Below are 16,621 nucleotides of genomic sequence, written 5' to 3'. Positions count from 1 at the left end.
AAAACCATGGTTTTCAGTAATGATCTTCCATGGAACTTTGTTCATGAATTCTGAGTTTATGTTTAGCCCCATGGATGAAAATATCTCTTCAGGTCCCATTATCCATCCCAGCTGTCTCTTTAACCCTTTATGCAGAGATTATTAGTAATGTTCATGAGAACTGAACCATCAGCTTGCCTATGTGCTTTCGTTTACTTTAAAATAATTACTTACAATGCCATAAGTAAAAAAGAAAAACAAAGCAGTATCTTGATTCAGAATCAGCCTCCTTGCTCAATTATCCAATCTGTGTCTTACTATATATATTTCTTGTCTTCTTCATACTGACTTGGAATTCATGATCCCCTTGCCTTAGCCAGCTGAGTGCTAGGAATACAGGCAGAAACCCTGTCCTGACTTTAACTTCCAGTCTCACAAAGTGCAGTACAGATTATCAAAGACAACATCTACGTTACACAAAACTGTGCTAGGCAGCAAGTTCTAAAACATCTTTTACTCTAATCAACTGGTATCACCACAGAACAGATTCCAGTTCACCTCAAGGGAGTACAATTTCCAATAAATTACATTAAAGTTATTGACAAAAGTCCTTCAATCCAAGTGAAATAGCATATGTCCCAAATCCTTCCACAGATTTTTCTTGCTCCTTTGACTGTATACAGTATTCATTCAAGAATTTGTTAAACTCTTGTTAAGACAAGAGCAGACCAGGCAAGGAGGCACATGCCTATAATTTCAACATTGGAGCTGCTGAGGCAGGAAAATCACAGGCCGGCCTGTCGGATACTAACCCAACGCCCCACTTCTCCCATTCTTAAAATCGTGGGTGTTCTCAACCTAAAAGCACTTTATGAGGTGGTTTCTTGGAGCAACTGTACTCTCTCTGGTACCTTATTGTCGGTTCTGATCGTGACTTTCAGCTGCGGTAGTACACGCTCCACTTCTAGACTCCATTCCGCAGCATCTGTCGTAGATTCCAAAATATCTTCTTGTTTGGCAGACTCGTTTGTGTCCTAAGAAAGGAAAGATATCACAAGATTTGGAGTTTATAAAAAGAACTGGAAAAATCTTGAAGCATTTAAGCAGCACTGCACAATTTAAATTGAGGATAGTAGTGTTAAAATTACAGTGCAGTAGAAATTCTTTTCTGTCTTCCTACCCAGGTTGCAAGAAAATTTGGTAGAATAGCAAAATAACTATGTAAAAATGAGGTGAATATCGAACATTTTATAATGGATAATGCTTTGGAAATATTGGATGGAACTCTATGATGATTTTACCAAATGGATACACCATTTAGGAATTCTGGTTATCAGCAGAGAAATACAAATACTCATGTTTGGTAAGGAAATGTTAGCTGAATTTGTGATACAAAAACACAAAGCCAAAATAGGAAAGAAAAAGAGATACAATTTCAGACCCAAAGTGTTTCTTATTTACAAACTATATATTCATAACTAGACTAATGTTTTGGCTAAGTCGAAGTACAGGGCACTCTAAAATGTGACATGATTTAGACATGCTTGAACTCCAAAGGATAGGAACTTTGGCTTATGACCTTGAATAACAAAGTTGACACATGGCTATTGAGTGACAGAAAGAATCCCCCCTCTGCTTTCTCAGCCTTTCATATTTTAGCATTAGATATTAGGAGTCTAAGAATGTAGAAAATTTATACATTAATGATTTAAAAACAAAGCCCAAAGCATTAATTTTGAAGGCAGATTTTCTTCTTTAAACTCCTTGATAAGTGATTCTAAAGAAAAATTAAATAGTTATATATGATAAAAGATACAAGAAGCATAAAAGTTAAGTACATGAACCTTATATGAATTCTAATTAGAAATAATATGCAAAATATTTTTATTTTAAATTAAAAATATGGTTTTAGCACCCAAGTGATTGTGTGTGTGTGTGTGTGTGTGTGTGTGTGCGTGTGCGTGTGTGTGTAGTGTATTCCTGCTACTTAAGTGCATAAGGTCAGGGCTTAAAATGAGGTATCTTACGCCGTTGCTTTCTTCTTTTCCTTTCTTCCTTCCTTCCTTCCTTCCTTCCTTCCTTCCTTCCTTCCTTCCTTCTTTTTTTTGAGACATGACTTTCATTGAACCTGGAGCACCTGATTTTTTTCTAGGCTAGCTGGCCAGGGAGCTGTCAGAAACTATGTTTCTACCCTCCAGTGCTAGGGTTCTAAGGGCTTGCCACCATGCCTGATCATTACATAGATGTCGGAGATCCAGACTTAGGTACTAATTCTTGAACAGCAAGAAACTTACCCTGTGAGTTTTCCCATCGCTTTGTAAAATGCTAGTTGTGACTGTTGTCTGTGTGTGTTACATGGTATATATGTGTTCATGCGCACATGTACAAGCAAGAACTCATGCATGTGTGTGTGTGCACTGCATGTCTTACCCCATCATTCTCCTCACTCTCTTTTGAGACAGGGTCTCTCACTGAACCTGGAGCCCACCAACCAGGACAGACTGGCTGGTGGGCAACTTCCAGGGACTGTGTGTGATGTGGGAGGTGATGTATGCTGTGAATATGTTTTATTGTTTTTGGTTAATGAAGAAGCTGCTTTCAGTCAATAGCTTAACAGAATATACAGGAAGATATATATATATATATACACACACACACATATACATATACATATACATATATATATACACACATATATACATATATATATATATATATATATATATATATATATATATATAGAGAGAGAGAGAGAGAGAGAGAGAGAGAGTGAGAGAAAGTAGGTGGAGTAAGTGAGATGCTATGTAGCCGCCAGAGGAGAAAGACGTGAACCACCAGCAGGAACCTTGCCAGTAGGCCACAAGCCTCGTGCTAAAATATAAAATAATGAAAATGGGTTGATTTAAAATACAAGAACTAACTAATAGACTTAAGTGATTGGTCAAGTGGTGATTCAAATAATCTAGTTTTTGTGTGATTACTTCAAGTCAGAGTGGTCAGAAATGAACAAGCAGCCTCTGACATCATGTGTGCCTCTGCTCCTCGGTGCTGGGGTTACAGATGTGAATTGCAGCACCTTGCTTCTGTCATGTCTGCATGAAAAGCATTTTACTGATTGAGCTCTACCCCTCTCACCACTACGTGATAGGGTTAAAACAGTCAAGGTATCAGAAATTGCTGGATGTTAGGAAATGATTAATTCTAGAGGTACAACTTGTTGTGGTGGTAATATTAAAAACAAACCTTCCTAGTTAGAATATATGCCAAGCTTTTAGAGATGAGTTGAATGATTTTTGAAATTCACCTGAAAATATTTTGGGACAAAAAAAGTAAGCTTAGGTAAAACACCACTGAAAAAATATTAACAACTTTTAAAAAGACAGTGGTGCATAAGGGATCACTATCTAATTCTAATTTTGTTACATTTGAAATGCTCTGTAATATAAAATTCAACAATAAACACCATACAAGGATAAAACTTTAAAAACGATATAAATAACACAGTGAAGTTACACTCTCAATGTGAATTTTAGGTCGTTGAAAGACATCTCTTCAATGTCTACCTACAGTGGAAGTCTGAGGTCTCTAGTAACTGATCTCACTCACGGGACTGCAGCACTGTTGAGAGAGCTATACATCCCTTACCTGTTAGCAAGTCTTGATAGACTCAAGAGAGCACATATTGCTTCACATTCCTATCCCCACTATCTGAGGATGGATAACTAATGTGTGCAGACATACTTTATTATGTATATTCTGCATTCATTCAGGTCTATTCTATTTAGAAAACCTCAAAGTACTTGTTTTTAAACAATAAAGTACTTTTTTAAAACTATAAGTATTTGTCACAGTAAAACATGGACATCAAGGTGAAAATAACTTTGATCTCAGGTACCACAGTGCCCATTTAAATATTGGAACCCTCGTTTTGCACACTTAAGAGACTACTGTATGTTCTATAAACTAAACACAGGGCGACACAGGGACCATGAGCACCATAGCTGGGAACTGGAGAGGGCTGCAGTGTTCACAAGGCAGACACATATAGGAGTGTGGTCATGGCAGGAAAAGGTTCTCTCTCATTTGGTTTGCACTGGCACTCACAACAGGCATGCTCTGGGGATAGCAGCATGTGCACACTCACAAGCACATCTGGCTACTTGCTCTGGCTCACACAAGCCCAAATTCTGACTAATTCTCTTGCACCAAACAGGCTAGAGTAGCAGGGTTGGTGGAAGTGAGTCTGTGTGCACTGAGTAATGTAAGAATACACAATCCTTAACTATGTGAAGCTTGGGTGGGTGGGATACACAGGCAGCTCCTGCCAGGGTTAAGGGCCCCACATTGCAGTCCCACAAAGCCAGACTGAACCAAAGAGGACACATCTTCTCAGTAGCAAGTTAGCCTAGTTCTTAATGGAATGTAGATGTTGTAGTCATTGATATAAAAAAATGTTCAAATTATGGAGCCATTATTTAGATTAAGTGAAGCCACATGTGGTAGATTAAAGCCAGAGCTGGTGCTGTCCAACCTCATCCCCTCATTCCTGCCACTTCTTGTCTGCCTTTCAAGGGGTGACTTCTAGAATCGCCAAAGCTGGGAAGAAAGGACCACCAGCTGAACTTTCTTTAGGCAGGGGCATATCATCTCCATCTGTGAATATACCATCTGTGAATATACTCACCTTTATCCTTTTCCTCATACAGTGCTCTTATTTGTAGGATGAAGACTAAATGCTGCTTTAGGATACTCCAGTACACAAGCATGAACTTTAACATTGACCCTTTTAGCTCTTCCTTTTCTGTCTCCCTCTCGAAGAGGCAGCTTCTGTCTTCTCTCTCTCTCTCTCTCTACTGTCTACTCTCTCTCTGCTCATCTCTCGTCCTCTCGCTCTCTCGCTCCTCTCCCCCTCCCCCCCTCTCTCTCTCTCTCTCTCTGCTCTTCTCCCCTTCTCCCTCCATAATCCAGTAAATAAATATCCAACCTCACTCTTCAAAAAAAATTGGCCCTTTTAAAAAGTTGTGTTCACTATTTATTCCTGGCTTATTTAGTTCTCTTCTGCACTAATTTGCTAACTCCCACTGCCAATGTCTAAAGATAATTTAATATAGGAACTCAGCCTTTTTCCTCACTCCACCCATATTTCATATACTGAGAAAGAGCCCAGAAGAGAAGGTAGCTCGAGAACGAGAGCAGCTAAGGCTGGGAGAGTAGCACGAACTTACTCAGCTTCTGCTTGCACATGTGCTTGTTTACTTCATAACCTTATTCCCCATTCAACATCTCTTAACATCTGTGAACCGCACACATTAACTAACAGTAAGTCAGGTAAAATTCTATCCTGTGCCTCGGTTGTTTAGAACGCTTGGAGAAAACCACTTCTTTTCATTTAACACATGGTAATTTATGTGTGGCTAGTAGTAAAAGACAAGACTGCTTCTTTGATATGATCAAAATCTTGGGTCCTTCTCTGGAGTGGTACTGACTCTTGCTTGGCTCTCAGGAGACTGCATTTTCCAGTTACTGCTGTGGAAGGGACAACTAGACACTCGGGAAGACAAGGCTATCCAGCAAGCAGCTTTCTTTCCAATTAAATTAGCTTCACCAATAATTCATCTGTTAAATTCTTAGAAGATCTGAGGCCAGAATCCAGGTACTGCACTCGGTTTGGAAGATAAAAGGCTTTAATTCCTGCCTGCAAGGGGTTTACAGCTTCTTAGGAAGCATTTGAGGTCAGCTAATGGGAGTGAATTTGGTCTTGGGTAAAAGGGGGATGGATGAAACGGGAGGTGATCCTCGCTGTGAAAGGAAGAAATGAAGATAATAGTCCAAACCGTCCCATAAAGTAACCTTGGGATCAAATAGTGGGGACAAGATCAAAGCCAGTTCAGAGATCAAACGTGAAATGTTAATAGTCTGCACAGAGCGTGTGCCAGAAAGGAGTCTCTCTCTCCCAGGTCATATTAATAAGACAAGACAGTTAATATGCGACAACATATACACCTAAAGAGACTGCATATGTACATGCATGTGTGAGTGTTATCCAAATAAAAATGTATATGTAACATGTACGCATACTTATAAACACATAACAATCTTATGGAGAAACTTAAATTCATCTGAAGAGTACAATTCATACACCTACCAAGATAAACTTCAAATGGCATTAACTGCCAAGATTAAATAGTCCCAGCCAGGTGTGGTACACACGACTGCAATCTCAATACTCAGGCTGGCAACCCAAACAGTCTGGGCTACAGAGCAAGTTCCAGGCCAGCATGGTCTATATGACTTTGTCCAAAATAAAAAAGAAGTGAAATAGTCCCGAGACTCTGTGTAGGGAACAAAACCATCTTGAGAGTCACCATGGTACATTGTACATGACACAATGGTGACCTCAAATATCATCTCTTACCACTTGTGTTTTAATTTTCTGCCAACCCTTCCCCGCTGCTTCTTAATATAAAATATATGATTTTATACATCCAAGTTTCTTTATTTTATGCTTTGTTTTTCATATCATGTATTATCATGTCCAACTGTACCCATTTAACACTGTCCTTCATGTTTCTATTTATTGCTTTTGTTCCTTTTTCCACCTGTTGATCCATGTGAGTTTACATGGACATAATAAATGAGGGAAGAATCTAGCCTTTTCTCCACATTAACAGCTTGATATGCCAACACCACTTAACCAAAAAATTCAACTTTTGTTACTGAACGACATCATTTCATATATTGATTTTGCCACATATTTGGATTATTTTATGGATCCTAAACTAGTCTATTGTTCTATTTCTATGCCAGCCATACCCACCCTCTATGCCAGTCACAATCGCCCCAACTTACATAAAAAGCACAAACAATTATATACATCCTTCAGCCAGATTCTGAAATAGCAGGATCTTACATAAGCTGAGGGCAATGAGAGAATACAGGGTAGAATGTTTATGTCTAGTGCTGAGATGTGGAGAGATTTCCGCTTTTTCCCTGCTGTACTATTTTGTGCTCTAATTTACAGGAAACATTCACTTTTTAAATAATAAAAATTGAAGCATCTTTATGCCTACACATCCATGTACATAGATTGTGGCAACAATAAAGTTTTGGTCAGGCTTCAATTTGCAAATTTGGCAACTGATCATGTACATAACCTTGTCTCTCTCTCACCCCTGACACACACACAATTTCTTTTAATTCGAGGTAAGGCAATTCCCTCCTCAGCTTTCAAACGTGTGTGACTACATTAGTATCCCCCCCCCCATGGCCCGTGTGTGTGTATGTGTATGAAGGTGCCTGTTGGGGGAAGGAGTAAAAGATAAGCAGTTGCAAATATAAGTTTAACTAACTTTAGAAATAAGATGGAATATAGATAGGACAGACTCTAACTGAGAAACTCAGGGTTTAGCTGAGAAAGGAGGAAGTATGTTTTATGGCAATAGTGAGATTTAAATTTATCCTTAGGAAGATGTAGACAGCAGAGGAGAAAGTCAGGTGTTTACAATGGAGGAAATAGCATAAGCCAGAATGCTGAAATAGGAATGAACACAGCCTGTAAAAAAATCACAATGAGAAGAGTGGCGAGGGGCTTAGAGAGGAGAGCACTGAAAATCTAGGTCACAGAATATGAATTTTGTTCTTTGGGCCAGAGAAGAGGCAGAATTACAAGGAAGGTCTGATGACTTCATTCACATAGCAGATAAATATTTACTTGGTGTCTACTATTGCTACATACTGTGCTAGTCTGGGAACAATGAGTAAAACAAAAACCTTCCTGCAGAATCTCCTAGTTCTGTTTCAGAAAGATCTACGTGTTATGCGTTTGTGGGCCACAGGGGTGACTGAGATGTAGTGCTAAGGAGAAGTGTCACTCGGGAGGGAGAATCTAAGCTGAACTTATGAGGAGAGATAAGAACTTTTAAATAAACTACAAAAACAGAAGGGTGACATGGAAGAGTGGGATGTGGTTCAGTCTGTAAAGTGCTTGCCTTGAAAGCACAGAGCCCAAGTTTAACCCCTAGAAGCCAGATAACAAAAGTCAGGCATGGGGGTCTGGGCTGGACCTGTGCCTCTTAGGGAGGCACAGATGAATCTCTGCGCCTCACTGGCCAGGAAACCCAGCTTACTCCTGAGTAAACAACAACAGATGTTATCTCAAAACCCAAGATGGATAGTTTCTAAAGAATAACAGCCTAGGTTATCCTCCACAGATAAAGGCAAACACACACACATGAACACACACACTCACACATATACACACCCATACCACTCACCCACTCACTCAGACGCACACTCACAACATGCACACACAGACTCCACACACATACACATGAACAAACACACCAGTTATCCCTCCCACTCACACACATGCACATATACACACTCACATACACACACACACCACTCACCCACCCTCTCAGACACACACAACATGCACGCGCACACACATAACATGCATACACACATATGTACCACTCACTCACTCACTCACCCATCCCATACAAACCCACACATGTACATATCCACGCATACATACACACATATACAGACACACCCACACGACATAACATAAACATGTACATACACAGAGAGAAATAGAGAATAGAGAAAGAGTGTTAGTTATACAACTAACACTTGGAAAGACAAGGAGGGAAAAGACTTAACCCATAAGGGTTTGTGAACAAAAGAAAAGAGTTCGGTACATGAACAGTTAGTTACTAAACTGCAAATTGAAGCCTGATCAAAATCTTATTGTTTCACAATCTATGTACATAAACTCACAGGCAGAATAATCTTATAAAAGTATGCACTGGTGTTCAAATGTTTGAGCAGTGTGACAGTATTTCGGAAGATTGCAGCGGTGGAAAGGAGTGTGGAAGACCATTAAAACCTGACTTAATGGTCAGACAGGTGGGAGAGAACATGGCCTTGAAATACAGCTGAGAGGATGAAAATGAGACACACTTCAAAGGTAGCATCCACATGTCATGGTGACTACATACGTGTCTGGGGTGGAAACAGATCAGTCAGCTATTCAATACACCACTGTTTTCAGAGGTGAGTCATGAAGACGGGCTGGCGGCAGTGCAGAGCGGACTAAAACCACATTCATCTAAAATACTGAATTATACAGTAAATATTTACTCCTAGTGTTGATTCAGGAAACATAATGTTTTCATTTATATAAGAACAGTTTACAAATGATACCTGAAAAACAAACACATTATTTTTCAATAAATTCTCCTGTATCATTTCTGTAGGAGAGACTCTATGACAGAAAATGCAGTCTAGGGGCCTCCAGTAATAATCCATGTGACAAATTATGAAAGTAAAGCTATGATATTACCAGGGTTTCCTAATTTACACTGAGATGCAAGCTTATTGATAGCCTGTCCCCTATGCAGGAATCTTACTAAAGACGACAGCAATCTAGAGAGCTGTTTGTATCAAGGGAGTAATGCCTTTTTCGTTTTCTAACTGCGCACACAAATGTGGTAACTGATTCCAGCCTCGAGGAAAAAGGAACATTTTTACAAACTAAGAAATACAGCAAACACATGTGGTCTGTGCCAGCCCCACGCCAGGTGCCGTCTGTCCACAAGTTAGGTTATATTAATCTCAAAAGCAGCCTGGGAGAATTGTGTCCCCACATTATAGATAAGGAAACAGCATCAAGGAGAGGTTAATTAACTCGCTAGGGTCATGTGGCTAGCAACACACCATCAGGACTTCCATCAAAGGCTATTTTAGTCATAGCATCTACCTTTAAGACTGGGACTTGGAGCTGAGCAAGGACCTTGAAAAGTCCTTGTTCCCTATTCTTGCTAAGTCTGCAAGGACCAAGGTGGAAATAAGGATGTCTATTCAAGTGGGGATTCAGAAGCCAACTAAAGATCAAGCGCACTGTCTTTTACACCCAGCAAAGAACTGCCATTTGAGCCCTCTTGGAGCAGAGGGAGGCTGAGCTTTCTTCTCTAGCTCACATTCCCTATTCTGCTGCGGGTGTAAAACTGACGGGTGGCACAGGTTAGCTGCTAGAGAAATAAAAGCATTTACTTAGCCATAAAGTCCCATCCCAGTCAAATGTGAGGCATTTTAATCCTTTCTCTGGCAAATTACCAACCACAGACTTCTCTCAGGAACACAGACAGCTCTACCATTCACATCAATGGTTTAGGAAAGGACGGAAATGGCTCCTTCAAGCCAGGACCAGACTCCAGGGTAGACTGGCAGGCAAGCTGTATTGAAAAGCAGCACTTCTCAAACCTCCCCCGACTCTGCCTCCCGCACACGCCACCCCCCCCCCCCCGCCCGCCTCCCGCACACGCCATACCATTAATGTTTTACAACAGAGCTCCCCCCGCTACTCAGAAAGGACTTTTGGTTGAGAAAGAACAGGTGAAGTAAATAAGGTGAAGTAAAATAGCATTCAAGTTATTTAAGGCATTCACCAGGCAAACCTGTCCCTGTCCCTGTCCCTGCTTTGATTACAGCACAGCAGACCTGCCTGGATGGCAGCCTAACATTACAGTGAAGCTCGTATTCTCAGGCTTTTTTTTTTTTTTTTAACTTCCCTTTAGCTTTTTCTTTCTAAGCTAAATAGTCTCTCATCCTTTTTACAATGAGTTTTTTCTTTCTTTTTTTTCTTTTTCTAAGTAATTAAAAGCCAATTGTGTTTAAGGCTTTTGAAAGACTTGGTTTTATGCTGCATAACTCAGGACTGGGTTTCTAAAACCTCAAATTTAGCATCTCAAGGAAGAATAGTATCTATGGCATGTTTGAAAAAAATGTTTTGAAATGAATTGATGGGCATTTAAAAATAGAATTCGGCAGAGCGCGCAGCCCCTGCGGTTCTTTTCCACAGGGGCGGGAAAGTGACACGCCTGCGTTCTGCAGACGGAACAGGGCGGCTGTGATTCTGTAGGCTTCAGCATGGATGGGAGCGCCAGCAAGGCCACCATGGATGTGCTGGTAGCTTTCCCAATGGACAAATGTGAGGCGGAAACAGAACACCCGCAAATCTCACTGACACTTTGCCACCGGAACCTGCCCTCCCGAAGCCCGCTATTATCTGTGAACACGCTACTACACATACGACCTTCAACGGGTGCTGCCCGGCCCTCAGGACTTCAGCACAGCACTGGTAGCCTCCTTCTGGGAGAGCTTAGCTAGACGCCAGTTTCAAGAACACTCTGAAATTGGAGAATGTGGAAATTTGTGGTCCAGCCTCAAAGCCAAATATCAATTCATAAGGTTCTTCTAAGAAAGGCTATCTCAAAATCCAGGTGAAACTTTGGGGAATAATGCATCTCTCATTAATTGTGACTGCTTCCCAAAGGGATGCTTGACAAAGTCATAATCAGGAATAAGGAAGTCGCATGGGAACTCAAACAATAAGAATGGTTGTAAAGACATTGCCTTAGATCTAAAAGTAAAAGAATGCTCTGAGCAGCGCGCCTTCCCCTAACAAACCAACCTCAGCACTGACCACCAGAGGAAGAGCCTTGTGTTCTCCAGAGCTTGAACTACCTGCTGTGCTGTTATTTGCTTAGGCATTTCTTTGCAAGTAAAGTCGGGCGGTGGAGAACACTAATTCCATATACCATAGTCTTCAAACTGGCAGGTGCAGGCTTCAATACACTAAGACATTAAAGAAGACAATCACCAGGTCCACTCTCAGGGAGGGACCTGCCTACCAAGCTGCAGGGAGTATGAACAGCAAATGGCCTCCTGCTGTCTGCTCCCCAGGCTGTCTCACCTGAAGGATGGCCTTCTAGGGCAGCCTGCCTCCAGGGACTGAGCCAGGCAGGAGCTTGTTCCAGCACCCCTCCCCAGGTTTTCTGCACTGTATCACAACCAGACTCCTTTCTCTGCCCTTTTCTGACCTCTGCCCTTCATTCCATCATTCCAATGACATGAGCACCTTGTCTCTAACCTCTGTCTTCCTTGACTGCTTCTTGAGAACATGACCCGTTTGACGTGCCATTTTCATTGGCCTTTCTTCTTGCTCCATCTTTACCAAAACTCAGGAAAAAAAGACATTTTTCTAAATCTTGGAATTGTGTAACTTAGCACACTTTCAGAGTTCTGGTATTCTCCCTGTATTTCATACATGGTACACGGAAGAAACAACTACTATTGAAGATCTTTTCTCTATGAAGTCTAAATTACACCTTGCCTAAAACATTCCATATATATTATATACTCAGCACGTGTTCATTCAGTATTATTGATTATTGAGCAGCTTCCACACAGCAGGCACAGGTTTTTTAAAGGGCAGTAATGAGCTCCTGCTGTAGAGGAGTGTGCATTCTGGAGATGAGACAGACAATAACAGGCCAGTAATCACTATAATAGAATACTGGTAGAATACTGGATGAGAGAGAGAGAGAGAGAGAGGGAGGGAGGGAGGAGGGAGAGAAGAGGGGAGGGAGGGGGGGAGGGAGGCAGGGAGTTAGGGAGGGAGGGAGAGGGAGGAGGAGGGAGGGGAGAGAGTGGAAGAGAGAGAGAAAGAGAGAGAGAGAGAGAGAGAGAGAGAGAGAGAGAGAGAGGGCAAGAGGGCAAGGCGAGAGGTCAGAGAATGATCCTGGAAGCATCCACTGTTTTAAAGCCCCAGGAAAGGACGGCTTGCTTTAGCCAGCACCTTCTCAGGTTTGCAGTTACATATGCGCTCAGTGCATTGGTTTCCTTGGTATATTAGCGACCTTACTGAAAGGGTATTTCTGCTGTGCTGCGAGCCCACCTGCTATATTAAACATAAGATCTTAAATCTATATTACTAACCTACACAGCAATTCTGTCTTGGGAAAAGAACAGTCTATGCCATTAGAAGCTGGAGTTAGTCACAGCTGTCCCAGGCAGATGGCTTTAGTGGGCAATATGATAAGCCTGCCAGGTTTTTCAAACTATGAAAGGGTTTTTCTGTCTCATTAGTACTTCATGGTTGACCATTCACAAACACCTGGTGTTCAGACTTTTTCCCGCCATGAAAATGTCACAGTTTTAATTCCAAAGGATATATATTATGTAATCTTTGCCAAATGAGCTGATACTTAAATAATTTATAAGCACACATATAGGAAGAAAACACTTCTTAATATAGCCTGATTTCAGTGACAAATTAAATTAGTGGTAGAAGCAAATGAAGCTACTTTTGTACTTCTCAACACTCAAAATTTTTGCTCAAATGGAATTTCACCTTCACAGACTATTTACCCCAACAAACATCAATAACACAAATGAGTTTCTAAGAATAACTGTGGATCCATCTCTACTTTGTTTTCCTTATTTTAGAAGACAGTGTCCTCATCATCTCCAGCACATACATCAAATGAATACGAGCATCATTTTGTACTTGCTCCAAGTAGGAATCATATCATATTCAAACTCTGTCAAACCTATGTGGTGGAAGGGGGAAAAAGACTTGGACTTTGAAGAAATATTTTAAACTTCGTAGTATAATTTATTAACTTTTAAAAATTTGAATACCTTGAAGTTATAAATGTTAATGTTTATACTACACAAATACATCAAAAGAGTAGATGGTATTAAGATAATTGGAATACTAAAAAGGGATCTGAAAATGTAAGATATAAATAAATAACAAGCTTATTTGAACATAAATGTTAACATTACTTTATATAATCTTAACAAATAAAAATACATTCATTCAGAGGGACATGGGAAAATTGGGGGGCTTTAATTAGGGAGAGAGAGGGATGTCAAAATAGACAGAAAGGGAGGAGGGACTAACTATAACATTAAGAATGTTTGCTATACTGCCAAGGGAGGGAAGAAACCAGCTATGAAGCCTGTGAACCACAACAGTGACTAACACAGCAAAGTTTCCCTAAAACTGCAATAGTGGTACTCATACCTTGGCAGTAACCAACAGCTCTCTAATAGGATTCCTGGTCCTGGAAACCTAGCAAATCACCTGGGGCTAGAAAGTCATCAACCTTAGAGGAGAAGCTACTACTGCTACATCACTAAACCAGCATAAATCCTATTGCTTTTTAAGTTTTTATCCTTATACCCACATGTAAATGTAGTTCCAACCCTCACTAAAAAAGCTTCTTTTTACAACAGAAACCATTGTAGATGAAGACTGCTCATTCATCTACTGGCTGCCCAGACCCAAATAATCACACAGAAACAACATTAATTACAACACTGTTCGGCCAATAGCTTAGGTGTATTTCTAGCTATTACATATTAAATTAACCCATTCTATTAATCTACGTATCACCACAAGGCTGTGACCTACTGGTAAGGTTCTGGCATCTGTCTCCTTTGGCATTTACATGGCATCTCCTTAACTAAACCTTCTCTCTCTCTCTAGACCATTACAGAAAACCAAAGCCAATCAAAATGTAGAGAACAGCTGGCCACAGAGCATCAGCCCCTGTGGATACATCTACAACATAACTCCTACACCTAGGACTGAGGGAGCACTGCAGAAGAGGAGGCACCTAGACTGGAAGTGCCAGAGGACCAAGAAATCTGTAGAGAGATTATGTTTCCTAGAAGTGACAGTGAAACTTCATCCATGACACTTCAATGATATAGCTACCTAAACAAGACCCAAACAAGGTTAGCACCAACAGACCTACTAAGGCAGAAAGGGAATCTCACAGCCTCCACCCCAGACAAAGAGCTACAGGAACTAAGGGATGCTGAGAGCAGGAGAAGCTTTCCCCTATGAAGGAGACCCCTATTGGTTATTCAGAACTAAGTGGTCATCCCTGTAATACTTTACATACAAGTAACAATGACTCAGAAGGTTGTATCTATGCTCATGCATAAGTGTGTGTGTGTGTGTGTGTGTGTAACAATAACAACCAACAAAAGAGGAGACCAGGGATTTTTAGGGAGTTAAGGAGGAGAGACATGGGAGGAGTTTGAGGAACAGAAGTAAGTGGAGATAAATAAAACAATTATATTTTACTTAAAAAATAAAAATAAGTTTAAAATGTTTTCATTTATTGAACACGTATTTATTTATTCAGCATTTTGTGCTTTATGGAGTGAGAAATATAAAAAGGACAATTATCCCTGTCATGAAGGAACTTATAAATCAGACATACGAGAACATGGGAAAGGTTAGCTCTTAGCTAGCATGTGATAAACATTTACTATATGATAGATGCCATTCTTACACTCTGCTTATAACCCTTTTCATCATAGAAGTCTTATGAATGGGCTAACTAACATTTTCCAACAAGTTTGGAAATTTGCCCAAGGTTAGAATCCTAGTAAAGTACTGAGCTCTTGTCAAGAGAGCCACAACATTCCATTCCAATTCAAGCTGGGACACAAACATATATGCACACACACAGGCATGCACACACACATATGGTTATACACACTCATGCTCACACACACACACACACACACACACACACACTGGTGATAACTACTGAAAATCAGCAATACTAAGGCAGGAAATAGCGAGTAATAACAGAACATCTTGTGGTAGCTTGAGGAAGTTTTCATATAAAACAAAAACTAGATCCAAACTTGCTTTGAGGACTCAGACATGAAAATAAAGGGCAAGTAAGAATATTTTGTACATATGTTTTTGAGGTACATAGGTACATACTTTATTGAAATGTAATATATGTATAAAATGCAAAAATGCCATATGTACATTTAAAATAGCTCATTGGCAGTATGTATACTCTCATCAACTGTATTAATTTTGTAATCAAAACAGAGAGAAAAATCTGTCTTAAAGCAATGCCTGACCACATAATAGAATTTATTTTACTTCATGGAAATACAATTTAAGTGTTTTTCTACAAACAAAAATCATCCAATCCTGGTCTATCTCAATGGATAACATCTTGAGAGAGAAAAATTTACAGCTTTTCATAATAAAAATGCCATCCAGCAAATACATTTTCAGTTTGCCCTACAAGCACTGTGTTGGTTTCCACAAGCAGGAAGCAGCCTTAGTAACCTTTCTGGATTTTTATGCTTGCTATAATTGTATACATATAATGTGTACATGTATATATACATGTATACATATATATGTATATTTTATATAATTTTCCTATGCATAACATTATATATATAGGAAAACAATTTTCATAACTACTTAGCAAGAATTATATAAAGTAATGTCTGGCAAATGGCTTCTTCTCATATTTTCAGCAGAATACATATTGTTTATTACTTGCCGATTCCTTGTTTAGCCAAAGACACTTACCAAGCGATAGGTCTGGGCCTTTAAAACGTTGAGATCAATAAAGTTTTCTTCATTATCTGTCTCCTCTTCCTTTGAAAAATAAAAATTTTATTTATAAAAAGTTAAATATATATTTGTAAATACATAATATTCTAAGCTATCTAAGCTTAGACTGACTGACTCAGTAAAGCATATTTAAAAGCCTAATAAATATTCATAAAGTAGGGCACAAAATTATTAACAGCCCATAATTTCTTTGAAGTTTTGATGGCGCCATTTAAAAGAACCTGTTTCTGCAGACAGTGAAGAAAGGAGGGAATAAAGGGGGAGGGGAGGAGTAATTGCTACAATTCAGGAATAAATATAAAAACAAGAGAAAAATAGGCCAAAGTGAGATATATGAAACAGTGGGAGAATTTTACTGGAGCAACAAGACTTAAATGGAAAAAA

At 39.8% G+C, this 16,621-nt stretch overlaps 1 protein-coding gene across 1 annotated transcript in view; it reads right to left on the bottom strand.

Moving 5' to 3' along the window:
* Ift57 (intraflagellar transport 57) overlaps positions 1-16,621 on the bottom strand; it is a 63,453-nt gene that overhangs the window by 34,670 nt on the left and 12,162 nt on the right. The window contains exons 5-6 of the mRNA XM_038346068.1: positions 16,193-16,261; positions 891-1,013 (exon numbers count right to left, since the gene is read on the bottom strand). Of these exons, the coding sequence (XP_038201996.1) occupies positions 891-1,013; positions 16,193-16,261 (192 nt within the window). The remainder of the gene's footprint in view (positions 1-890; positions 1,014-16,192; positions 16,262-16,621) is intronic.

The sequence above is a fragment of the Arvicola amphibius genome, chromosome 10 (assembly GCF_903992535.2).
Source record: "Arvicola amphibius chromosome 10, mArvAmp1.2, whole genome shotgun sequence".
In the NCBI taxonomy this organism is placed as follows: domain Eukaryota; kingdom Metazoa; phylum Chordata; class Mammalia; order Rodentia; family Cricetidae; genus Arvicola; species Arvicola amphibius.
Note: the sequence above shows the minus strand (reverse complement) of the source record. Positions and strands in the feature narration are given on the sequence as shown.